The sequence below is a fragment of the Eubalaena glacialis genome, chromosome 1 (genome assembly GCF_028564815.1).
Source record: "Eubalaena glacialis isolate mEubGla1 chromosome 1, mEubGla1.1.hap2.+ XY, whole genome shotgun sequence".
Lineage (NCBI taxonomy): Eukaryota > Metazoa > Chordata > Mammalia > Artiodactyla > Balaenidae > Eubalaena > Eubalaena glacialis.
This window is the reverse complement of record NC_083716.1, coordinates 236,136,281-236,161,929: the sequence shown is the minus strand read 5'-3', so window position 1 is coordinate 236,161,929 and position 25,649 is coordinate 236,136,281. Positions and strand designations below refer to the sequence as shown.

Below are 25,649 nucleotides of genomic sequence, written 5' to 3'. Positions count from 1 at the left end.
GTCCATTTCTCATGTGTAGAAGTACAACTGAATTTTGTATATTCCTGAGGTCCTTTATTAGCTCTAATAGTTTATTTTGAATTCCTTTAGATTTTCTATATATAAGATCACGTCATCTGCAAATATAATTTCACCTTCTTCCTTTCTAATCTGAATGCCTTTGGTTTCTTTCTCTTGCCTAATTCTCTGGCTCGAACTTCAATGATGAAGAAAAGTGGTGACAGTGGATGTCCTTGTCTTGTTCCTGATCTTAAGCGGGGAGCTTTTAGTACTTTACCGTTAAGTTTGATGTTAGCTGTGGGTTTTTCATAGATACATTTTATTAGGTTGAGGAAGTTTCTTTTTATTCCTACTTTGCTGTGTGGTTGTATCATGAAGAGGTATCGAATTCTGTCAAATGTATTTTCTGCATCTCTTGAAATGAAGTGTGTAGCATTTGTCCTTTATTCTATTAATGTGGTATATTACTTTGACAGATTTTTGTGTGTTGAACCAACCTTGCATTCCTGGGGAAAATGACATTTGATCACAGCGTATAATCTTCTTGTAATGGGGGCAGACACAGAGATGTTCTCTGTGGGTTGTAGCACCTTTGAGATGGCATATTGGATATAGAGTATGGTAAAGAAAGAGGACAGATACTTGGGTCTTAAGAAATGAGGAATAAAGTCCAGGGACTTGGGCTAAGACAAGGAGAGGGACTCCAGGCGGTTTGTGGGCATTTGCGTACACTGCTTGGTGTAGACCAGTGCTTCTCAAACTTTAATATGCATAAGAATCACCTAGAGAGTTAAAACACATCGTTGGGTCCCACCACAGGGATACACTTGGAATGGAGTCCGAGAACGTGCCTTGCTGATGCTGCAATAAACCACTCTACAAAGCAAAAATAAACCCGGACCACATATTCCACATCAGCAGACCCTCCCCAGCACCTGAGAGCGCACGGGCCACTTGCCTCTCTCACCGCCAGCATGCAGGACCCAGGCACAAAGCTGATTGAGTTTTCCAGATAAAGAGCCCAGGAAACTTCATAAGTAGTATTTTCTTTTAGCATTAAATCTACATGATTAAGTGGGTGGACTAATGACTAGTTTCAACTTACAAATGAGAAAATGCCCTGGTTTTTAAAAATCAAAATCACAGAAGATGCTGGCTATGAAACCAGGACTAGAAATCCTCTGGCCTGGCTCCATATTTCATCATGCAGATAATAAATACGATTGTGAAGCTTTTGGAAATACAAGCTAAATGTTTTCAACAGACAGTGTTGGGTCAGGGACATGAAGAGAGGGAGGTTCAGGCAGGAGAAGGATGTGGTTACATGAAAAGCTGGGGCTCGAACCGTGTGACTACGTTGGCTGATCTGTATATTTAGGTCTCAGCGCTGTCTTCCAGAGGAGCTCTAAGGATTAGCACTGACTGCAGAAAATTAAGACTTTAGAATCATGACTGAGTGACTTGATCAGGTTTGCTGTATGAATGCAAACTAAAATGAATGACGCTTTATTATCTTTAGGTTACCATGAATGAGGCTACTCGATTTTATAAGTGGAAAGACATTGTAGTTATGCTATTATACATAATAAATTTACACTAATAATATATAAACACCGACACACTAATGGCTGGTAGGAGTATGAGCTGGGGCCAAGGGGAGGAGAGGGAACGTATACTGGTACACACAGTGGTACCTCTAGATGCCACAGTTGACCATGGGATGTGGCCATACGATGCTGAGCAGAAAGAGGACGGGAACAGCAGAAGGACCAGGGATGAGTGTCAGGAGTCAGGTCCTGGGTTCAAGTGATCTGTCCCCTAGTCCCGGGTGACCCTAGACAAATGACTCCAGGACCCTGAGCTCACAATCTTCTCACGTGGGAAACTGGGGTCATCCCATGTCGTAGGATGGCTCTGTCCTAAGAAAAAGCACCCAGTACATTGTGAACTCTGGACCCAGGTTTGTTTGCTTCTGCCTCTTCTTCATTGTTAGGAAGAAGAAAGCAGGACCCTCCTCAGAAGAGAGAAGGTTTCTGGTGCAAAATGATCAAAACACCACTGAGAGAAATGACCTTCTGGAAAATGCTCTACTTTTGGAGGAATCAAAACAGAGGCAGTTGTTTTAGAGTATTTATAGGCCCCTGTTTAGAAGGGCTCCCATGATCTAGAATTCAAGTCTAACAGTTCGCCTCCACATTACATTGCCTCATCTATGGACGCGGGCTCAGAAGTGGTCAGGGCACCTACAAGCAACTGATGCTGGCAGATGACTAGCATTTTCAGCTACCAATGATAATAAAAATTCTTAAAAATAAAAAATTCCTTGATTGTCTCCATGGCTACATTTCAGAGAGTAAATGAGAGGGGTTTTCAACCCAAGACAGCTCTCCGGTCGCAAAGCTGGCTACCACATTTGGTTTCCTGCAGGATCAAATAAAAGACAGGTTTGTGTGTGGCAGGAGGACGTAATAAACCAACAGCACTATTTCATCCATCTGCTTCAAAGGCAACTGGAAGGAACAGTTATGCTGCAAAACGCGGATCGCATTTTACCTAACCTTATGGAGAATCTTGTTAGATCCGCCTTTCTTATAATTAGGGCTAGTCTATCCTGAGAGCTTAATCGGAGAGCACTGCCGATGCACAGATTCCCTCCACGCTCCCTGCCTGCAGTTTACCAGGGGAACTGTTCTATCTGTTGTCAACCGTAATCTACAGGTATTATTTTTGAGGCAGTGTTAATGCACGTCTCATTTGTACATTTCCCTAACTGACTTAATATTGATAGTGGAATATTTCTGATCTGGGTGCAGAGCTCGGGTAAACCCAAGCATATTTAGCAACGTGCTAATGAGGACCATCCGGTCAAGGAGGGTGGCTGAGTTACGGCTCTCGGGGTCTGATTCCAAGGCGGCCTACTCCGAGAAGTCCCTAAAATATCTTAAGTCAAATCCGAGGTCCCCGAGCAGCTGTTGGGTTTGCAGAGCCGCGGACGTGTGAACTTTATTGGCAGTAAATGTCGCTCCTGCATGCGGATGGCGTGCCTGCAAACCCAGGGCTCCTCGGAGCCTGCCACTGTCCCCGCTCACTCAGGACACTGTCCCCGCCTGGACCCGAGGCCGGGAGGGTGGGCCCCGCTCCGGCGGCTGGGGCCAGGGCATGCCCGCTGACAGGCGCGCCACGATGACAGAAATGCACTCTGAGTTGCAATTAGTGGCACTGTCATTTTCGGGGGCTCCTGCCAATTAATTAAGCCTGTCAAACAGAAAAACCACAGCGCTCACATGATAATTTATATTGGAAGAGACGAGCCTCATGGAGCACAGCGGCTCCCTCTGCAAACAGAATTCTCCCTCCGAGCATGGAAATACATAAGAGAAAATAAATAAAATAAAACAACAACAACAACACAAAAGGGTGGATGGAGGGGAGGTGGAGATGGGGTCCTGCACGGGGAAGAAGAAAGTGAGGCCGCCCTTGTTATAATTGTTAACTCTGATCGCCAGAGTCGAAGACAGGCTGATTAAAACTCCAAACGAGCCCCCAGCTCCCTGAACCCTCTGCGTCCGTCCGGGATGATAGAATCAGGAGTTTATTCATACCATTAAGCCCCAGAGAACTTAATTGAAAGAAGAGCACAGCCCGGACCTTGACAAGCGGGAGGTCACAGTAATTGCTGCCGGACATATTTAACATTAAGATAATCAGGCCATTAATTACCCTTTGGATCATTAAATCAGCCAGTTGCAAAATGAAATTTCTGCCTCTATTACTCACTTGAGAGACCACAGGGGTGGCCTTTAATTTATCAGTGAGCTTGAGATACAAAGGCTGGGGCTGGGGGAGGGCAGGCGGGGAGGGGGCCGAGCGGTGGCACTGGCAGCGGCGGCAGGGCATCAATCCGCCATGCTCGGTGATCCTGGCAAATTAACTAGGTAAGATAACCTCCGCTTCCAAAGGCAGAAGCTGGGGGTATGTAAATAGATGAGGGCAGACAGGGAGATCAGAGTCTGTACACCACTTAGCAGGATAATAAAGGAAATCATCCTTGATTATCAGTGCTAATTTGGACACTGCCGGTAGCTTGTTATGCGTGTTCTGAGTAGCATTTAATTAATTCAATTGCTTGTTAATGAGGGAAGTGACATGTGGGGAGCAGATGCCACCCAACTGCAGATGGGTTCTGGTCATCACTGCAAAGTCCTTTTTTCCCCCCCCCCCCATTTCTCCCCCTGCCCATTTTTCTTTTTTTTAAGGAAAGAAAATAGGAGAAGGTGTCAAGCATAGAGGAACACTCCAAAGAGACAAAACACTGACCTCAGCAGGGCCAAGAACTGTTGAAAAATAATAAGATGAGACAATCCTGGGACCGCGTGGGTCCTTATGTTCCCTGAGGCCACATTTGGATCAGTGCATCTTTATGCCAGAAATTTGAGCCTGAGATTACTATATTGTGATCTTATGATCAAACCTAACGAGACAGAGACGTGGCCAAGTGGTGCTGCTTTTAATATCTCAGAGTTAGCGGTGGGGATCCAATTATTTTCAGTTTGGATACATTTCCCCTTTATCAATATCTCCATGCGCATAAATAAGATGAAAGTGGCGTTCGGAAATCAAAAGGACACGGAACTTGGATCACCGGGCAGACTCGCTCCGCCTGGAAGTGAGCAGCCAGTCTCTCCCACGCAGATTTCTGACGTCCGGCCCCCAATCTTCCTCCTGAAGTGACATCTTTTTAGAGGTTAAACACAAGAGGGGAGTTTAGGGGCGCAGGTGAACTGACGAATAACGAAACCCGGAGAAAGGATGCTAAGAGAGGGAAGGGAACATACGCTAAATCAGCAAACTCGGTCCCCTTCCATGTGGGATCAAAGAGGTGACGGGTGATTTCGGTTGGGCCTAGAGCTTCTCCCAGGGGCTCTTTCATGGAATTGAGGACACAGCTCTCTACTTCCAGGTTCCTTTGATTTCCTAGACCAAATCGGCAGGCCCCAAACCACCTTGTAAACAGGATACCTGCCCTGAAATGCAAAGAGCAACTGGTCCTTGGTCCCTCCCAGGCCAAAGCCCTCGACTCGGAGACACAAAGATGGAAGATGAAGAGAGAAAGCCGCACACAGCCCAGCTGAGTTCGGCTTCTGCCAGGAGGAATGCGGCTCCAGAGAGCTCCGATCGGTCCTGGTGGGAAATTATTTTCCCTGCAGTCAATCGAAAAAGCTTCTAAGTGAAAGGGGGATGAGAATCCAGAAGAAGGACCTGCCTTAAGTGATGCAGACCGGCCCCGAAAACACCAGTGCGTGGCCAAGCGTGAAAGGATGCACAGAGAGGTTTGCTGAGATGGCTTCACCGTGTGCTGGGAATTTCACTCACAAACACACGAGGAGTTCTGAGGCCCAGAGGATGCAACACCACCCCGACACGTGTATTCCAAGCTGACCAGTTTCCTCTTTCTCTCATTCACCCATTCGTTCACGCACTCCGGAAATATGCACGTGACCGTTTTAACATCTCTACCTCCGAGCTGTGTCCTGACACTGGAACCAGAGCCCTAGCCTGATGGCTCCAGGCCCCATGTCCAACTCCACAGGACAACGTACTCTAAGATGCAACACACCAACTCACATGCTGACCGTCCTGCCGACAGCAAACTGCCCCTCCTTAAGGCCCTAACACCTAGTTTATTCTGTTTACCACTTCTCCCCTACTTCAGCAGCCCCACTTACAATCAATATTTTAAGTGTGTGCTTAAATGGTATCAATAGCAATTAGAGGGGAATTCTGATTCCACCCCAGAGGTAGTTAATTGTTATAGCATCGATCTTCTCTACCTGCTCCTTTCTCCAAATTAAACCTCCATTACAGAGGGGGATGAAGGGCATCCTCTCCCCTCCTGAGACAATAAATTTAATATCGAATGCACTGGGAAAAAAATGGCAGTTGTTGCAGAATCCATCCAAAAAGATTTTTTTTTTCTTCCTGGGAGTAATTAAAAGATGCTTTTCTTGACTAATGATTCCCCGGTTTAGGAATGGGAAGTCAATACTGCTTTGCCGCCGTCAGCTTCGATTGATCTCAAAGCTGTTCAAGTTTGAACGGCAGTTCTCAGGGCAGCTGAGAATCGCTGGAACCAATTACGTGCCGTCCAAAGCTGCCCTAATCAGGGGTGAAGGCGCAGCAAGCAGTAGGGCAGACGGCTGGTCAGAGGAGCCTGCCTGGGTGACACCAATGCGAGGTGGTTTCGGTTGTTTTTTTGGAGAAGGATCTGTCGTGTTCTACTTCCCCACGGTCCTGAGTGTGTGTGTGTGTGTGTGTGTGTGTGTGTGTGTGTCTGTGCGCTGGGGGAGGTATGGCACATTTCTAATTATATTCCACTGTCAGAATGAATCTTCTGAACAAGACAGGATGGATGGAGCTTCTCGGGAAAACAGCTGGGCCCTTTTTCAAAGAATTCGACTGGATATATTGCACTTGGCTTTTCCTCAGATAGAGATAAAATTTTATTAAAATATTTCTTTTTAGTATTACCTGAGGGCCACATTAGAGAACCGTCCAGCTCTCTGTGCTAGTGGTCACAGGTCTTGCAGAGAGAGCGAGGCGGGCGGGGTGGGAGGGCGTGTCTTTCCTTGTCTTGGAGAGGCAGGAACCAGACTAGATATCCATTCTCACACCGCAGACTGAATTCCATGTGGACATTCCAGCCCAAACTTTGGGATTTTAATTCTGTTTGAGGAAACTGCAGGAGGTAGTGAAGGAGGTGGAGATCTGGATTGTTGTTTTACAATTACACTGAGTGGTCTTCGAGTGTATCTGAGGCTTTGACCATGTTCCACCAGGACCACAGCCTTCCAACTGACCTCCTTGCCTGTCTCCATCCTTTCCTAGGATGCTGCTGGCTGCCTCTAGTCCTCGGAACAGGTGGGACATATACGAACACAGAAAGAGATCCAACAACCCACCCTCTGCCCAACCCCGAGCGTCGCTGTTAACACACCAGCCTGGCTCACCAGGCCTTTGCTCTGTTGTGGCCTTGCCCTTCCCCACTCCTCACTGTGCTCAAGGGTCCAGCTTCCCATGGGCCCTGAGGCTTCCACGTTCCTGTTTGGGTGTAGTTCCCTCCCATCCTCCAGCACACACACTCCCCACGCCCCTAGGCCTGGAGATCACAGCACAGTTTAAAGTCAGCTCAGATGACATTTCTCCTGGACCTCCTGGAGCACCGCAAATCCCTCCAGTCTATGAACGCCACCGAGTCCTGGCATCCTCGGCTGGCCCTGAGAACATTCACCAATCACCGCAGACTTAATGGTCATCACCTAGCCATCACTCCTTTTCTATGAGGAAGCACTCAATGAATATTTGCTGAATTTAATTAAAAATAAAACTCCCTGGGAGAATTACTAAAGCACAAAGGTCTATTCAATTCTCAAACATGTTTATCGTCTTAGAGATGGACAGAACTTAGAAACCCCAAAGTTACCGCTGGAAATACGACGTAACCACATTGCCTCACTGCAGAGATTTCACAGCAGTGACTCCACTTGTGACAAAGAAAGACTCAAATGTCTCTAAAGTGTAAAGATACGACGTGTATAATACTACACAGAACAGGAAGTTAAATACTCAAGAGCTTAATTCAAATGTACAAGTTAGAAGGATAAAATACCTTTACATACGGCGTCTTCACTTATGAAGATGAAATTATTATATAATATTTCCCAGTTAAAAAATTAACCTACGTCTTTGTAATCATTCTACATGGTTTCTAATTGTGATAGATGGAAAAACAACCAAACTTTTCTAGTTCGTGTATTAAAAATAGTATATGTGCTCCTTTTACATGCAAACAGTAAAATGTATAAAATTAATTTTTTCCCAACTTATTTTAATGTTTTCTGCATTCACACATTAAGCTCAATCCGATTTCCAATCATTTTTCTTTTTCAGATCTAAATACCCTCCAAGGAAACTATATGTATGAAAAAATAGACATTAAAACATGAATTAATCCTTTAAGAATGCTCCCAGTGGACAACCCTGCGGATTTCTGTATTAGCGTTAAATCAAAATTAAAAAACTGTAGAAGTGTATCATTTCTTCAGTCTGTAAGACAGTTGCCACATGCATATTACACAGCATAACTTATACATAAAGAGCTCATAGCGCCAACCTGCTCGATTTTAAACAGATGTACTTTGTGCACATTTCTTGCCCACCCCCCGTCCCCTCCCCACAGAGCACCTAATAGGAAGGGCAGGGTTAATGACACCAGCTTCATTCTCTCAAGTGAACCGAAGGGGGCACCACAAATTCATTTTTTAGTGTTGATGAAATGAAGCCCACCGATTTTCCATGTTATTAGCGGTAGAAACCAACTTCTTACCCCTCGCATGTGGCCCGATCACAGACGGACACCTGGGTTTCCTTGTTGTCTGATCACCAGCAAAACAGATCCGTGCTGATGCTGGGAGACCTCTTCTCCCCCTTCACCTCTGCACACACCTGAGAAGTGAAGGCTGAGCCCACCACCCCGTGCCCCTGCTTCAGATGCTGGGATGCCCCCCACGTCCCTGAACAGCCGTGGAGACAGGATGGTCCATCCTGCCTCTGTGAAAGAGGCTTTCTCAGAAAACGTGCCATTTTACCACCTCTTAGGTACATTAAATATGCATGTGTACTAAAAAAATGGCTTATAATTGCTGTAAATGAAAAATGAGAAACGGAATGGCCTCAAAATAAATGCGTTTTTTACACTGGGTAACAATTAACATTAATGAGGAGCCACCATAAGTTACGCCATACTTGGTTGATTAAATGTGTTAGAAATATATTTTAGAAAATAAAATACATTTGGTTACTATAAACTCACTTAGTGGGGGTCGGGGGGAGAGGGGAACCAATGGAGTAGATGCTTATCAAAGACATAAGAATAACAAAATTAAAGAATCCAAAATTCATAATTAGTGTTAACAGCCTAGCTTATGCCTATTAGAAGTGTATTAATTAAAGTGATATATTCATAAGGTTAGAAGCTTAATACATTTCTAAGAGAGGGAGAGGAATCCCCAAAGTGTAAAAACAAGCTTAAAAAATTAAGGAGTTTGAATTATCCATGTCTGCGGAAGAGCAATTTTTAATACAGATGTTTCTGCCTGGGGTAATCAGCTTCCCACTGGTTACTGGGGCAGTTCCAGTGGTGGCTGTCATTAAGGTCATTTCTGGTTGTTGAACTGCCTGCAGAATGCCCCGTAACCACACGCCGTCCCATGTCCCTACCTCGTGGAGTCCAGCGAGGGCTTCGTCCGTCCCTGGGTGCTCTCCTCCCAGATGCTGTTGGCCAGCTCATTCCCAATGGACGACATCACCTTGATAAGCTCAATGGGCCAGTCATCAAGGTCCAGAGATCGGACTCGAGAAAGGTGGGTGCCAAGATTCCGGTGGATCCCTGAGCACTCAATGCACATGAGGGCTCCCAAGTTCAAACTGGCCCAGTTGGGATCTGTGGGAAGAGGAAAAGGGCGCCATATGCAATGAGACCGTCATCACTCATCCCAACCGTCCTTAGGTCTCAGGAACAAAACGGCTAATCAGACTTCCCATGCAACAGTCCCTCCCTAGAATCACATGGCTTGAAAATGCTCCCTGGCCGGTACTTGGAACCGTCTTAGGCATCTCAAAAGATCTGACATGTTGGCGGCAACTTTCAAACAACTGGCTTTAACCAAAGCCTTGGAAACAACTGAAAGCATTGGTCTGGAGAGAAAGATGCACTTTTGGATACTTCCACAGCGGCACTCCCCTTGAGCAGACAGACACACGTGGAAAGAAAATCAGGCATGACTTGGCGCCTACTGTGGATGGCAGCTGACAGTGGGAAAGAGAAGGTGTGCTGAGGGACAGCTGGGTCATTCCCAAAGCTACCAGGTCCCACGTGACCACCTCTGCAACCACGGGCACATCAAAGTTTTTAGTGACATGATGCGCACGTTTGCAAATTTCAAAGATGAAAGAAAGGCACACTACAATGAAAAAGTGTGATTTTCAGTGATCTTATTTAAGGGCAACCACCAAAGCAACTCCCGTTTCTCCATCCTTCACTGCTGGCAAGATGGCGGACATGGTCCTTTGGTTAGGCTACTACCCAGGATGATCGACCCTCATTCTCGGAATAAATGGTAATGGGCTTTGGGCTGTGACACTGCACCAAGGGCACTGAATGAGTCCAGAGAACAGCACTGGGACCCCTGAGTGGGATCACTCCCTGTGTGAAACTGGCTGACATAGTCAGAAGACAGGATTCGGACCCAGGGCTGGCTTCATGCTAGAATCACCAGCCGAACTGCAAAGACGGGGCTGACCTTGACAGTCAGTGGCTTTCACCACCGACAGAAGCAAATAAGGCTTACATCGTCCAAGAATAATCAATATTTACTCCAGGTACACTTGAGGAGTCAACAGAAAACCAGGTAGCTGACATCATATTTATTTGGAATCACTCTGGAAATGGCAAATGACCAGGAGTGGCCTTATGCTCATTCAGCAGAAATCAGCCAGTCATTTACTTAATATCTAATACAAAGGCAGGAAGGTGGTGATAGAGACCATGGTGGGGGGCACACAAGAAGAGGGGTCTGTGACCTCAGAGACTGTCTGGTTGGGAAGAGGAAACAGATGCCCCTAATAATAATAATAATAATAATACATAAAAAACTAAACACCTTTGCCAATGTGTCATCTCTCATGTCCTTGACCTCAGCCCCTTGACCTTCCCCTTGTCCTCTGAGAAAATACAGCAGGGCAGCCAAGGGCTTAGTTTGAATCCTGCTACACGACTGGCTCTTATGATGACCTGGGATATATAACTTGACCCTTCAGACTCTTCATGTCACCCTATAAGTGGGACACACTGTAGCAACAACTATTACAGTCACAAGAATGGAAAGAGACGGTGCACGGTGGGACTGGGCACAGACCTGGCAGATAATGTGTTTAAGGAATGGGAGTTTAAGACCGCTTTTCTCTCCAGGTTTGTCACACTTTGTCCCTGGATTCCTACTCAGGTGGCCTCACTCTAAACAAACTGGGCCCGGAGCCTCCCCCAACCTCCCTCTTCCACCTGCCCTCCTCACCTGGGCACTCGCCCGCCCAACCCGGCTCTCAGAATGTTCTCTCGACCTCCAATTGGCCACACACCATGAAGCTCATGAGCCACGGAATCTTCCCGTTAAAACAATCTTGTAGATGATAGTGGAAACCACTGCAGACGTTTCTCCTAATGGAGGTTCCGATATGTCTCCGATTTTGTGCTTTTAAAGAACTTACTTTAAAACTTCCTGATAAAAACACACTTCAAATAACGACTTCTCTCTTCTAACTTCATGTCATGACACATACTGAAAGTAACATTTAAAAATTCAAACAAAAGAAGATGCTTTAAAGAAGTCCCTCAAGGGCTTCCCTGGTGGCGTAATGGTTAAGAATCCGCCTGCCAATGCAGGGGACACAGGTTCCATCCCTGGTCTGGGAAGATCCCACATGCCGCAGAGCAACTAAGCCCGTGCGCCACAACTACTGAAGACTGTGCTCTAGAGCCCAAGAGCCACAACTACTGAAGCCCATGCGCCTAGAGCCGGTGCTCCGCAACAAGAGAAGCCACCGCAATGAGAAGCCTGCGCACCACAACGAAGAGTAGCCCCCGCTCGCCGCAACCAGAGAAAGCCTGTGCGCAATGAAGACCCAACACGGTCAACAATAAATAAATTAAAAAAAAAAAAAAAAAAAAAAAGTCCCTCAAGATACCTGAAGAGGAGACCCCTTCTTTCACCCGGAGGCCGCAGACGTGGCCTTGCTGTCCTGCCCTTACCTGCCCTGCCAACCAGTGGTCTCTCCCAGGTGGCTCTGCCCTTTTATCTGTGACAATCCTGAGTTCTTCCTGCTAGGTCACACAAATCCTACCTGGCCAGCTTCCTACCTAAGCAGCAGACGCTCTTTTCCTGAACAAACCAGAGCCATTCAGCTGTGCGACCTGCTGCTTCCCTGACTCACAATGACTCCCTCCCCACCTGCTCCAATCCTGCCCATTTCCTGCACAAGGTCTGCTCTGAGTTGCTGGGTGCCCCCAACGGTCTTTCTCCATGGCTCCAGGCTTTGTGGCCACCGGGTCCAGGCCTCGCCCACTGGGCTTCAGGCTCGGGACGCCAGGGCCACCTCACACCCTAGCGTGGTGCTGGCACCTTTCATTTTGTTTCAACTGGACTCAACAACAGCAAAAATATATGATTGGAAAAACTTTACTGAATGGGCCCAGCACTGTGCCAGGGCCGGAAGGTGAAGAATGAGAAGTAAGTCCTTCACTTCAAGGATATGAACTACAAAAGGACTTTCTCAAAGGGAACGTGGCATCATTCCCTGGACAGCGGAAAGCATGGAGGAAAACTGGGTTGCTCCAAGGCACGAAGCATAATTATGAAGTCTGTCAGTTCAATCAAATGCTTTTAGTGTGTAGTGAATTCAAGATAAAATAAAAAGATACCATTTGATAGCAAAATCTAGAACATATGATTTTGAAATAAAGAAAACAAACCCCAGAAATCTCTGGGCAGGATTTAACCAACTGTACTCTATTTTTACGGAAAAAGCAAACAAACATATGATCGTGGATCAAGCCAAAGGTTGATTTCTGGATGTGGCACAGAATCTGGGCAGGTGGCCTAATCCCTAGCATCTGTGGTGTGACTGTGGCTCATGGGGATGCCTGAGGCATAAGCAAGACTTGTGATGAACCAGAATGGAAAAGAATACGAAGAAGAATATACACGGGTCTAGCTGAATCACTTTTCTGTACGGCAGAAATGCACACAACATTGTAAATCAACTACACTTTAATAAAATTAAAAAAAAATCAAACAAACAAACAAAAAAGAATTACAGTGCCATCAGAGAGGCCTGTGTGTGAAGGGCACTGTGTTAGAATGAAGTCCAGACAAAAATATTTCAATTCCTTAACAGCCATTAAATCATGTGATAAACCTTACACGCCAGATGACAGACGTGGGTTTGCTGCAATGCACGCTGTGTCAGACCACCCCATCCCCCTCTGCCGAGGGCCAAGCCCCGTCCCCCTCCACCACCCCGCCCCCCGTACCCCCCCAACACTTACTTTGGGTCTCGCAGTCCACACAGTGGGAGTTCCCTCGGATGTTCCGTATCGACTGCAAGGCCATGGCCTCACTCTGGCTGGTCAGTCGGGACTGGGCATACAGGGAGACATACAAATGCAAGATATGAGAACTCCGAGAAACAGGTATATACCTGCTAATAACGCCTGGGAAACACCAAACAGATCGTGAGCGAATATAACACGAGGGCAATTTCAACAAGGGACTCCGCTTTAGATGTCTTGAGGATGGAGCCTAGAGGATGGAGAATGGATCGGCACCACCTGTTAAGACGTGTCAGATGAGAGACTCGTGCCCTAAGCCACATCTCGTGATTCCTCGTCAGGAGACCACACGTGTGTGTGGCTGGGCGTGTTTATGCTTCAACGTACACTTACTTGTGTTCTCTAAGCAAGTTAGAAAAACACAAAGGGGGGAAAAGAGGAACATACAAATTATAAACTATCATGGCTAAGTTTTATTAACATTGTGATATCTATTCTTCTGGCCTTTTTTAAAAAAGCACATGTATACAGATAGATGTGCTTTAAAAAAAAGCCAGCATGGTATACGTTGCTTTGGAATCTGCCTTTTTAGCCTAATGACATAGTGTCATCTCTCAATGCCGTCACGTAGTCCCTGGCATTATTTTATTTAATTTTATTTATTTCTGATGTGATAGATATTCAGAAGTTTTGTTTTTCTGTATGTTTAAATTTGATTTTGGAAGGTAGCTATTACCTGTGTTACTGATTTTCAGTCTTTCAGCACCAAGACTCCTTAGGAAAAGGGTCATAGCAACTCTGGCATCATTTTAAGTGGCTGCATAATATTCCACTTATGATGACTTAGTTACAAAGTTTTCTTTGATGGACATTTAGACTGTTTCCAATTTTTGTCTGCTATCAACAGTGCTGTGAATATGCTTACTGCTAACTCTTTGCACAAATTCGTGATTATTGACTAAGGATGAATTCTTCAAAATAGGAGTGCCAGGTAAAAGGATGTACATGGTTTTAAGGCTTATGATGCATACATTTGATGTAATGGCTAAAGCCAAATAAATCCCAGAGGGCACTTAGAATAAGCTTGATTTTTGTGTAAAAACTATTCACAAATGGAACCATCTTATGTCAAACTTTGCTGTGAAACAATTGCTTACTACTTAATCATAAACTATAATTTATTAATTGCTACTGTCTGATTAGCATAATGCATCATTGGGGTTTTATTCCCTTTGGTTAGATGCCCAAGTATTCAAAGTGTGTTTAAAAAAAAAAAAAAAAAAAAGAAAAAAAAAGTGTGTTTAACAATTTCTATTGGCACCTGGAGTGTGTGTGTGTGTGCACATACAGAGATGTGTCCGTCTGCCTCTGTCTACCTCTATAATCTCTAGGGCATATGTATGTATATGTATGTCTACTATTGCTACCAATTCTGAATTATCCACGGGCAGCTAGAACACCTTACAGCCCATTCTCAGCTGAGGCTGTATTTTCCCCTCCAGCTATTCCTTGTGGATACTATTTCCATGCTGTACATCGTCACACCTGTTCACCAGGCGCCTCAGGTGCTCAGTGAGTCCTCCTCTCACGGAGAACTCTGGCCTTTGATGGCACACATCTATCGAGAGAAAAGGGGCAGCATTTTAAGGCTGGTGTTTGCATCAGGCCGAGGTGACGCTGTCTGTTTTCACAGAGGAGAGAGCTGGGAGGAATCTGGCAAGGGTGTGAAACAGAAAAGGCCAGTGCTGTCCCCCACCTTCCTGAATCCGATGCCCTGGCATACATTCAGGGTCTGACTTGAGATACTGTGATTTTACGCAAAATTTGGAGATGCGTTTGTCTGTTCAGCCACACATGCCCTCCCAACGCCTGTTCTGAAACCGAGCTCCTGAGCTTTGTGGGTGACAGGTGTCCTCAGTCCCCATCGACAGGAGATGCGGAAGCATCCTGGGTCTGCTTCAGAAGCCACATCTGCAGCCGTGACTCAGTAAAGCCAAGGTGCTCAGAAATGAAAGGCCCTGATTCTCCCCACTGTGGGTATAAAACATCTTTAAAAAAGAGAGGCAAATTACATTATAATAATAATGACCGTGGTCTGGTTTACCCTGGTTAAAGAGGGTAATAAAATAAGACACTCCATCTTTTTGAAAGACAGACTCCCTTCTTAATGACAAAGCTCAACATAAATCATTGGCAGAAATTTCTTTAAATGGTTACAAACGAAATTGCAGGTTGGAAGGCAATGTCCCTTCTCCTGGTTTCTAGTTGTTCACAGTTGGAAAAATCAAAATGCTCTCCAAGACTTTAAAGTGTCCCAGAGAAGGGGTTAAAAATATCCAAGCATTAAAATAATGATCTTTGAAGGAATCTCTGATGGGAAAAGGGAAATGAGAAAAATGACCTTTGTATAAGGAATATCACTGGGCAGTAATTCAGAAAATGCAGGTTAAAGTCTGCTTTTCCTGGCTAAACAAATGTAAAAGAATTAACTCTAATTGAATAAACCCCATACCAGGCTTTATCAACAGAATTTAGAAAATGGACATTTTATCTTCCCTACACTCTTTGCATGCTCATATGTGCATGGACTTTTCATCGAAGCCTGCACTAAGGGTCAGTTTTCTAACTTGACGTGGATTTGAATTTGAGACATTTATGAGAACGGAACAGTGCCTCCTCTTAAGTCTGCACTTCTTTTCCTGAGTGTGTTCAGCCTAAAGCAAAAATCAGTGTGGACACAGAAGCCACAAGAGTCCAAAAGATTCTATGATCTCCAATAAAAGGTCAATACTTTACATTTGGGATGAGCTGAGAGAGCAAAGATTTAAAATGGGATATTCTGCCATCCGAACTGTGGTTAAGCTAGGCTACTAATCTATGCTACAGGACACATATCGACACAATGTTTTTTTTTTATCTTTTCAATTATTTTGCTTTTTGCTCAGAAAGATTTAAGAGTCTTGACAATTGCACATCTCACACGATGCTCTCCCCTCCCCCACCCATTTCCGTTTCAGGATCAGCCGTTCCTGATTTTGGTGGCGGGGCCTTGGGGGGGGGTCGCGGTAGGCTGCTCCGGGTCTTACCTTATTCTTGCTGCTCTCGCACGACTGTAAGCTGGCGAGGATCTGGCTCTCGATGGCCTGGACCCACGCGTCTCGCTCCTCGTAGGTGGTGGCTTCAAAGTGCCACGTCTGGCCAGTGAGGGACACAATGATAAACTCAAAGTTTTCTTCTTGTTCTGAAACACAGAGTGGTGGGGATGAAGAGTTTAGCTTTCATGAGATCACGGCCCCTCTGCCAGCCCTCGGTCATGAAAGTGCCTTTGGGTTCAATCGCGCCTGCATGGGGCCGAGGCACACACAGGACCGGCCGCCCCGCAGCGGAGATCTGAATCCGCAGACCTCCAAACACTCCAGATTTGGTTCCTAAAGCCAGCATGGCTTAGCTAGGTTTCAATCAATGCTCAGGGGATGAGGAAAAATGAAAATCAGCGTGTGATGTCAGTGTCTCTGTGCTGGGCACAGATGAAGCAACTTAGGGACATAATATTGTAACTCGTGGCCGGCTGCTGAAATTGACAGTGGGATGAAAATCAAGTGAATGCTGCTCATCTCAGGGTACAATTTAATTTCTTTATAAGCACCTGTGCGCCAATCCACAGATACACCACGGCAAAGAGGGAGGCCTGAGGACGTCTGTCCTTTTAGGGCAGAAGACCAGCTACAGCAGGGAAGGTTTTAGTCTGGAAGAGCGAGTGGAATTCCAGGCGATTTGAAGGGGCCACTGTGTACCAGGAAGAGGGGTCTTTACGTTCAAATCCTGCTCCGCCACTTGGCATGTTGGAGTCTGGACAAGTTCTCAACCCGTGCTGGGTTCATTTCCTCACCCTTAAAATGGGAGGGGAAAGCTGCCTTCTTCACTGCGTTTTCCACTGGCTAAATGACGTGCACTGGCTCAGGCCCACGGAACACCGTCCGTGAGCGCTGGTGTTTGTCCTCTGTTCTGATCTACCCTCCTGCCTCTGCCACGGAATGAAAGGCAGAGGAGGGGCCACGTGCAGACAACATAACCAGCCACAGGTAACCATGAAGACGTCTGGAGCTGGACTTTTAGGCACCACCACGTCTCACGTGATCGGTAGTTTCCCATCACTTGTTGCTGAGCCGGCTGCATCATGAGCCCCTCGCGAGCAATCGTTACTAATAATGCGAATAACCTACTGCCCACCCAGCTGACCTCTGCGTTAGTCAATTACCTCTGTCACCCACACTCGGCTTGCTCGCATCTGCACAAACCTCCGCCTTCCACACTCTTGGCTCCTCTAGCCTGTGTCCCCAGCACTCCTCATGGCCCCTGACCTCTGGCCCCCGACCTCTGCAAGGCTCCGTGCTGCCGGGTTGGCCCCGCCCCTTCTCAAGACCCTGCCTCACTGGGAGCCCTCGGGCCTCCGAGACAAGGATGCTCCCTCAGTCTCCGAAGCAACTGCAACTCTCTCCAGACGCCCTCTCCTCCTCCCCTTTCGTCTCAGAAGAGAAGCAGATCCCACTACCGTGGCTGAGAGACCCTCCCGCCTGACCCCACCGATCTGGGCAGGTGGGGACAGGATGCTTGTGTCTTTGTCAAGCACACCCAGGTCTGGGGAGCTGCTCCTACACCGACTGCCACAGAAACAGGGCCATGCCACCTTTCCATGAAATCTTTATGTACCCTGATAACAACAGTATCGTGTTCTAGGTGACATCAGCATCGCTGCTCTTTTAGAATTCAACCTGCTGGTGGGCTGGGCCTCAATCTGTGGCACCTGTTCTGAACAGCGTGTGAAGGAAGGTCAGGGACTCTCCTATCAGGGCGCCCAGCCTCAGGGGGGTAACGTTTCTCCAACAAGAGGGTCCACGGCCCCCACCAGCTTCTCAAAGCTCTGTGACTCTCCCTGCAGCTGTTAAAAGCTCCTGGGACGGGGGTGCATCGTGGGGCTGTGGAAAAGCAGGCGTGGAGCGCAGGCCCACCCCCCGAAAGGGGCCAAGCAGGGCGTCACCTGGAGCGGACCCGGGACAGCTCAGGGAAGGGGCTGAACGAGATGGTCCCGGTCCCCAAAGTGGGAGAGGAGAAGGGCAGCTGGGATGCAACCGACACACAGAGACAGGAAATCTCTCTTTCAAGAACCAGAGTGGAGTAAAGACATTTTCATATAAAAAACTGAAAAAATCAAGAGCCCTTCCCTAAAGGAACTGGGAAAAGACACACTTCAGAAGATTCTACAAAGAAGGTTTGAACCAGATGGGTTAGGGAGCAAATGGATAAACACGTAAATACACCTAAATAAAAATTACATCAAATACTACTTTTCTTATCACGTCTAATTTGGGGAAGGTACAAAATACTAGAGAAATGAAAGTGGACATGGGGACCCTGGAGTTAAAACGCTCTAGGACTTTGCATTGTTCCATAGGGGAGTTAAGAACTAACTTTAGACTTTGGTAAACTAGGTACACATGAGAAAATACCAGGGTTAACCTCTATGAGAAAAGAAGTAGAATGTATAACTCCCTGACAAAGAAGAAGGAAAATTTAATTACAAATATGATTAAAATCTTTTATCAAACTAGGAATAGAAGGGAATCCTCTTTCCGTGGACAAAGAGTACGTATCCAAACCCATAGAACCATTATTCTTAAAGATGAAATGTTAGAAGCAATCATTTCACACCAGTTCAAGGGCTCTGAAGGCCAAAATGTTCACGGTACCAGTCCTTGTTCAGCCCTGCTGGCCGGTGCAGTGAAACAAAACAGGGAAGTGACAGATCCGGAGATTGGAAAGATACAAGACACCAAACTGTCATTCACAGATTACAAGATTGCTTACAAAGGAAACCCCAAGGAATCTACAAATGTTGAGAAATAATAGTAGCAGTTAGTAAATGGGCAAGATTTAAGACCAATATAATGAAACGTTAATTGCATTTCTGTACATGAGGATCTAACAGAAATCACATTTAAAATATATCTGTTTATAAATTCATTTCTCTCCATCTGTGAGGTAGGGAAGGAGAGATACAAAGAAATGTGAATAAGCCGAATAGTTCCCTAAAAATAACAACACAGAGGATGACTCGGAACCTGTAGTCTCTGGTAACAGGTGGTAAAGAGAAGACTAAACACTGTGTTTGAGGTGATGGATTAACCCAAGCACGTGAGTGGCCAGAGAGGTTTCATGCTTGTCTCTGGAAGATGAAACCCTGGCTGGTCCACTAACAATAATGAAACACCAGTAAGGCTCAAAAGATCAAACAGATGCAGGACATCCCGTGCCCCCAGCCTGGTGGAGACCAGCTCATGAGAAAAGGCTGGGATTGGAAAGGTGAGCCCCGTGAACACAACTGGATGACCCTGGAAAGCACAGCCATGTTTCACATCCTAACTAAGAACCAACTGTGCAAGCACTCCAAATTTGCTTCATCTGAGACAGTTTCCTTTTGAGAGGGGGAGGCCAGTGGGGTGACTGTCAATCCGGAAAGGCACACAATTATACGAATAATGAAGAGGGGAATCAGAACCTACAGTCCCAATACTTCGGTGACCAAGTCAGCTGCATCAATAAGCGGTGATGGCCGTGACTGTCTGTGTACGAGTTGTCTGCTTCTAAGGGCTTTGAAGCGTGCACATGTACTCAGGTACGTGTCGGGACTTGTGGTCAAGGCTCTTCACGCTATAGTAGCTCACTACGCAGTGAAACACTGACCAAGCGTTCTTGTGCGAAATATTTATTGTTTTAACCGAAGGGCTTGGCCTAGCCCTGGAGAGGCAGGAGATGCTCCTCCAGTCTTGTCCACGCAGGGTCTGGCAACAGCTCCCAAATAGAAAGGCCTCTGATGGTTCCTTTGTTCCTGGGCTGGCCTCTCCCAGGTGTGCCACACTGAGGGGCTCCTTGCTGAACTGTGGATGTGAACATCAGGGCTACCTGGAGGACAGGGGCCCAGCTCACCATGGAGAAGGCAGGGAGGAGGAGGGGACGGAACCGCCCCCTAACACCGTTTCGGTACAGAGGCAGCCCCACAGGGGTGCTACTCCAAGCCTTCTTTTGGATTTCAGGCCCTGGTGAAGATGTCTTTATAAGAAGCCGGTTAGCTAGGAGTCCCCATTTCCTGAGTAAGGGATTAAAATCTGGGCATGGAGTTTAGTTGCAATCACTCTGCACCACCAGCATCAATGGAATCCAGCTGATGCTTAAGTTTCGTGTGTTTCCCAGGGTACTGTCTGTATGTGGCTTTTTTTTTTTTTTCTTTTTGAGGGAGGGTAATATGTTAACACTTACAGGTACAGTTAGAGTTTCAGAACTAAATTATACCTGCCTTATGACTTTCCTCTGCCTCCTAAGATCAAAAAAAAAAAAAAAAAAGAACAAGGATTATAGAGAAGTTGCATTTTTAATCATGTTACATATGACTTCCATGAAGGACTACTTGTTTCTTCGTACTGAATCTACTGCATGGAATAATAAATATAAAAAAGAATACTACTGGGCTCCAAGTTCGTGTCAGAAAAAATGCTAAGGGCTTCATAGGCATCATCTCATTTAGTTTGATTATTTTCCTCTCTTAAGGTGGCCAGCAGTGCTTTCTTTGTTTCTCAAAAACAAAACAGTAAAAAAAAAGTTCTCCTAGGGTGTCCAGCAGGAGATGGATGGGTCTCCCCACTTCCCAGTGACTTTTTCTGTTATTTTCCCTCACTCCTGATGTCAGAAGAGCAAGGTGGCAGGGTCTTTTAAAGGTAATTTCCCCAGAAATCCCTAACCAGCTTGTCGCTAATGTCATATTTCTTTTTAACCGGTCACATCTGGAGAATGCTAGGGGACATGATGCCATGGATGTGGCAGTCTAAGCTGGGGGCATTCCAGCTTCCATCTTCCTGCATATCTGGCTCTGTGGCCAGTGATTGGTCTGCACGGGAAGGAGGAACGGTCCCAGCTACACCAGGAAAATCAGAGCACGGGAGGCTCTTGGCCACTGATCTGTCCTAGTGGGGGACACATCATCCAAATGTCCTACTCCAGGTTTTCTTATCTGAGCTGGGGTCGCAGAGCCTCTTCCCTCTTATCTTGGACTGAACAAGACATAGCTCACAAGTTATCCACGGGAAGGAAAACCTCTGCTATCCAGGCCACTATCTGTGGACAGGTGAGTAACACTGCTGACCAGCAGAGAGAAGCAGGGATGGGATGGACCCGATGCCTGCCAGGTTCCTGGGTCCCTGCAGCCAGCCCAGCTGCCTGTCCTACAGTTGGATTGGATAAATTAATCCATTCTCCCTCCTTTTTTTACCTAAATCCCTTTACATTTCTATCACTTCCAAATCCAGTTCTAACTAATCCAGTGGAGAAAAGATCTATCCCTGATGGGAGCCTCCAAGCTGCTGCCTGGTCATCTTCTTGAATCAACACCTGGTAAATCTCTAGATTTAATCTTGGCTTATATTTCTGTATTGTGGCACTGACTATGAACACTCATTAAGTAAACAGTACATCTGGGGACCTAAATATTACCCCTTCTTCTGTGTGGACAGGACATTCACAAGTTCCTCCTCATGTTCAAACAAGAATTTCTATCAGATGATACAGCCCTATTCAAACCACCAGTGGACCAGAAGGGTCCCATCACATTCTGAAGTGACACTGTGATGCTATTTTAGTATCAGCAACTAGATAAAAAAATGATAAAAATAATAACTGGCAGTGGGGGGCCAATCAGTCAGAAAGACAGACGGAGCATTACTCTCCAATGTTACCCTCACTTAAAACGTGAAGAATGAGAGCTCAGAAGGTGAGGACGAACAGTGGCTACGTTTCAAGTGGTTTCGGTTCACTGACACAAACCGACTCTTTGTGACAATTACAGCAGCTTATATTTAATTCATTCTGTAAAAATTAGAATTCAGGCTGTAGAAATTCCTGATGATAGCTACGTTACAGGAGGTTTCTTAGTTTTAGATACACAGGTGATCATCAAAATTCAATCCCCAGGCTCTCCCCATCATAAAAAATCAAAGCCTGCCACACCCAGAGCCCGAAAAGAAAGAACCGTGTTGTTTCCCAGTGTGACATTCCAGGGCTTAGTGGTTTAATAAAGTTCTGTGATTGGGCTCATAGGGATTTAAACAGTTTTCCGTGTTTAACGGTTAGCTGTGGAAAGGTCCACTATAATAGTATTTTAGCACCATGAACCTGTCGAAATCAACCTGCCCAATTATTCCAAACGACATTAATAACACCGGATATTACACTAATTGCGTCCAGTTTCTATGCAGACGAGGCCCCGTGGGGCTAATTTTGCCTCCTTAGGGGCAAGCAACTCAGCCATCAGACTGATTTCACAAGGAATCCCTCCTCATTACACAAGTCCGGGCTGTCAAACTTTTTTTTTTTTAAAGGTTAATGGGCCAATCAGTCATCAATTATTTTTGTGGAATCCTAGCAGGCAAAGGGTTAAAGGGCTAAACACAGCTGCAACTGATTTACATTTGGAGGTTGTTTTCAACAGGAGACATCTGACAAGGATGCCTTTTGGGGGAGCGGGTGGAAGGGGAGAAAGACGGACAGATGCGTACCTCTGTCTTGAGGGGCAGGAGATTTGGGACCAGAACCATTGCCCTGTACTTCTGCAAAGGCCGAGAGGATCTGGACCCTTGTGCCCATCTGATGCACGAGGGCTCAAAAATGCCTGCGAGATGCAGGTGTACTGTGTGCGGTGATGCTGAGATTTGTTTCTCTTCTAAATTTATAAGAACCCAAAGTGTCTGCAGAGGTCACTCATTCCACTTTCTTCATTGGCTGGATGAGGAATTTGGGTCCGTGTTCCCGGGCTCCCCTGCAAACCTGGAACCCAGACCCTGATGCCCATTTCTGTCCACGAGGCTAAGTGTCCTTCCCGACATATTTAATGACAAACACATGATGAAAACCTGTTATTTAAATGGTGCAGAGATGACAGTGTCCAGCACGGAGGGGCCATGTGCCCACTGACAGAGGTGGCCAAAGGGTCCACCGAGCCCAGAGGCTTCTAGATGGTCACCATTTAAAAATGATCTGACCATCAAATAGCCAAGGCTCGCAGGGAAATCGCTGTCCTCTCCACCTGTGACTTCTGTTGTCGCAGAATTGGGACTTTTGTTTTAGGGTACAGCACAGTACCCTGATGATGATGTTAACAGCAACTCAAACTACTGGTCAAGGGGCTTTTCCTCATTAACGAGTATTTGCAATGGGTTTCTCCCTGTTTCTGCCTGAATCTCCACATTCTCTTTTCTTCGTGTCCTTGGGGTCTTGGGCTCCCATTTTTGGGGTCCTCCCTCCCGCTTCTGGGGCCCTTCCCACTCTGCCATCTACTAACTGGGGCTGAGCTGCCCATTTCACCCTGCTGGTCTCGGCTCTGTGGTCCAAGGAGGCGCCAGCAAGGACCGGGATGACAAAGGCATGCTGTCCCTCCCTTTCTTTTGCCAGGGAAGACCTCCATCACTGACCCCAAAGAGCCTGATGGAGCCTCAGAATCCTTCCCAGCCCAGTTCTCCAGGTAGCCACTATCAATTCATCTAAGTTGGAAACCGAGATGGAATGTACTTGCTATTCTGCCCCCTCCCCAGGTCCCCCACTATCTATACCCTTCGAGATTACGCCAGGCCTGGTCAAACACAGCCCCAGGCTTTTATGCTAATTTTGAAGAGTCCTACAATTTGTAAAATACTTCAATATTTCTGCTTTCAAAGCATATATTAAATAAGCATGTGGTTTAGATATTTTGCCCAATTATGATGAAAACGACACACGTTTAAGATTTCAGCCCAAAACCCACCACAATACTGAAAGTCAGTTTTTATTCATTTTCAATTTTTCCTCCCATTTTTGTAAGAAAAGATAAATGTGAAGGATTTGCTCCAGGACTGTGCAGAACCAAGACCTATGGCAAAAAAATAATAAGTTAAAAAAATGCCCTCTTCCACTTCAGTTGTTCATTTTTAACAAAAAGAAAAAAAAATCATTATTTTTTGGTCTTTATAAACACACACAGGTCATGGTTCTTGGGTAAATATTTTTGCAAGCTCTGAACTTGGTAAATATCTTTGTTTAGCCCAGAGTCCAACGGAGGTGTTGTACGGTGGTTTAATTTAGGACAAGAGTAGAATTAATTTTGTGAAGAAGCAAGACCCCAGAGGGAGGTCACAGAGTTAGGACTGTTTACTGCTAAATGTTATCACAGGAAACACAGACAAGTTCTGATTTTCCAAACACATTAGACAGAGGTGGGAGGGCAGCCGGAGAACTAGGCAGCACGAAAGCTGCTGCTTCCAGAACCACAGGGGGTCACGTGTTCCCTTAAATTAAGGAGAGTGTCTAAAATAAAACTCCTGAAAAAACTAAAATGATTGGATCCCAAACTGAAAACCTCTCAGGAGGCAGAAGACGGATGTGTTAACATGTTTTCTGGCACCTGCTCAGGCCCAGGCAACCCGGGAAAGCTCAAGGCCCAAGCTTTTGGTTCAGAAAGAGAAAAACTAGAGGCCGTTGTTGTAATTTACCTGGTTGCTCTATATGCTTACCATTTGTTACTCATTCTAACTTACATTCATTCATCACTTTTCAGAGGTCCCCTGCTCTCCTAATCACAGGGACATGGGGCCCAGGGCCCCTCCTCTGCTCAGAGCCTAGGGTGGGAATGGGGAGACTTGGACTGCCAGTCTCCAGAACCTTCCACGCTGCCCCCACCCCCAGCTCTTCTCTCTCGGTTGCGGCTCAGCGCGTGGACGACTGTCAATCTCATCATTCTTTTAAGAGTTGAGGGCTGGAGATATCAGCAATCTTGCATCTCTCCCCAGAAAGTCAGTCCTGGAGCTGTAGTGCTCAAAGCGTTTCCTAAATCTGAATTTATCTGCATGAGATCTTAACCCGTGCCATCCATGGTTGACGAGTGCTGGCTTTGGCCGATCCCGCCGTGCCTGCGTGGACACAGTCCACAGGCCTAAAACTTGTGTGCTCCACGCAGCGTGTTCCTGGAGATGGTTTTCCATGACGTAAGCATTTGTGACAGTTTCACAGCAACCACCGCGGTCACCCTCGCCGTGTGCCCAGCGCCCTGGTAAGGGCTTCGTCCGCCTCTCTCAATTTCTTCTTCAATTGTCTTTCGAGGTAGGTTTTACGGTCTCCGTTTTGGAGAAAGAAAACTAAGCAGGGGAGGAGAGACCCAGCAACCCCAGTAATTCACACAGCTCGGAAGTGGCAGAGCTGGGATCGGATACAGGCATACTGGACTCAAAAACCCAATTTCCACATCTGACGGTTCTTTGGAGGATGAGAGTAAATGCAACTGGGAAGAGTAGTGAAAAAAGTCTGGGAAAAAGAAGTTTGATTTTTAAATCCCGTCTTACGTGTTCAGGGGCAACGTTTCCTGCCGAATCTCTGCTCCTCACTACGTAAATGATGGTCAAGCAGCTGAATCTTC

At 46.2% G+C, this 25,649-nt stretch overlaps 1 protein-coding gene across 3 annotated transcripts in view; it reads right to left on the bottom strand.

Moving 5' to 3' along the window:
* Positions 1-25,649, bottom strand: part of AGAP1 (ArfGAP with GTPase domain, ankyrin repeat and PH domain 1) — a 543,249-nt gene that overhangs the window by 53,985 nt on the left and 463,615 nt on the right. For all 3 annotated transcript variants that reach the window (XM_061188805.1, XM_061188822.1, XM_061188813.1), the window contains 3 exons: positions 16,249-16,403; positions 13,160-13,250; positions 9,277-9,499 (listed from right to left, as the gene is read on the bottom strand). In XM_061188805.1, the coding sequence (XP_061044788.1) occupies positions 9,277-9,499; positions 13,160-13,250; positions 16,249-16,403 (469 nt within the window). The remainder of the gene's footprint in view (positions 1-9,276; positions 9,500-13,159; positions 13,251-16,248; positions 16,404-25,649) is intronic.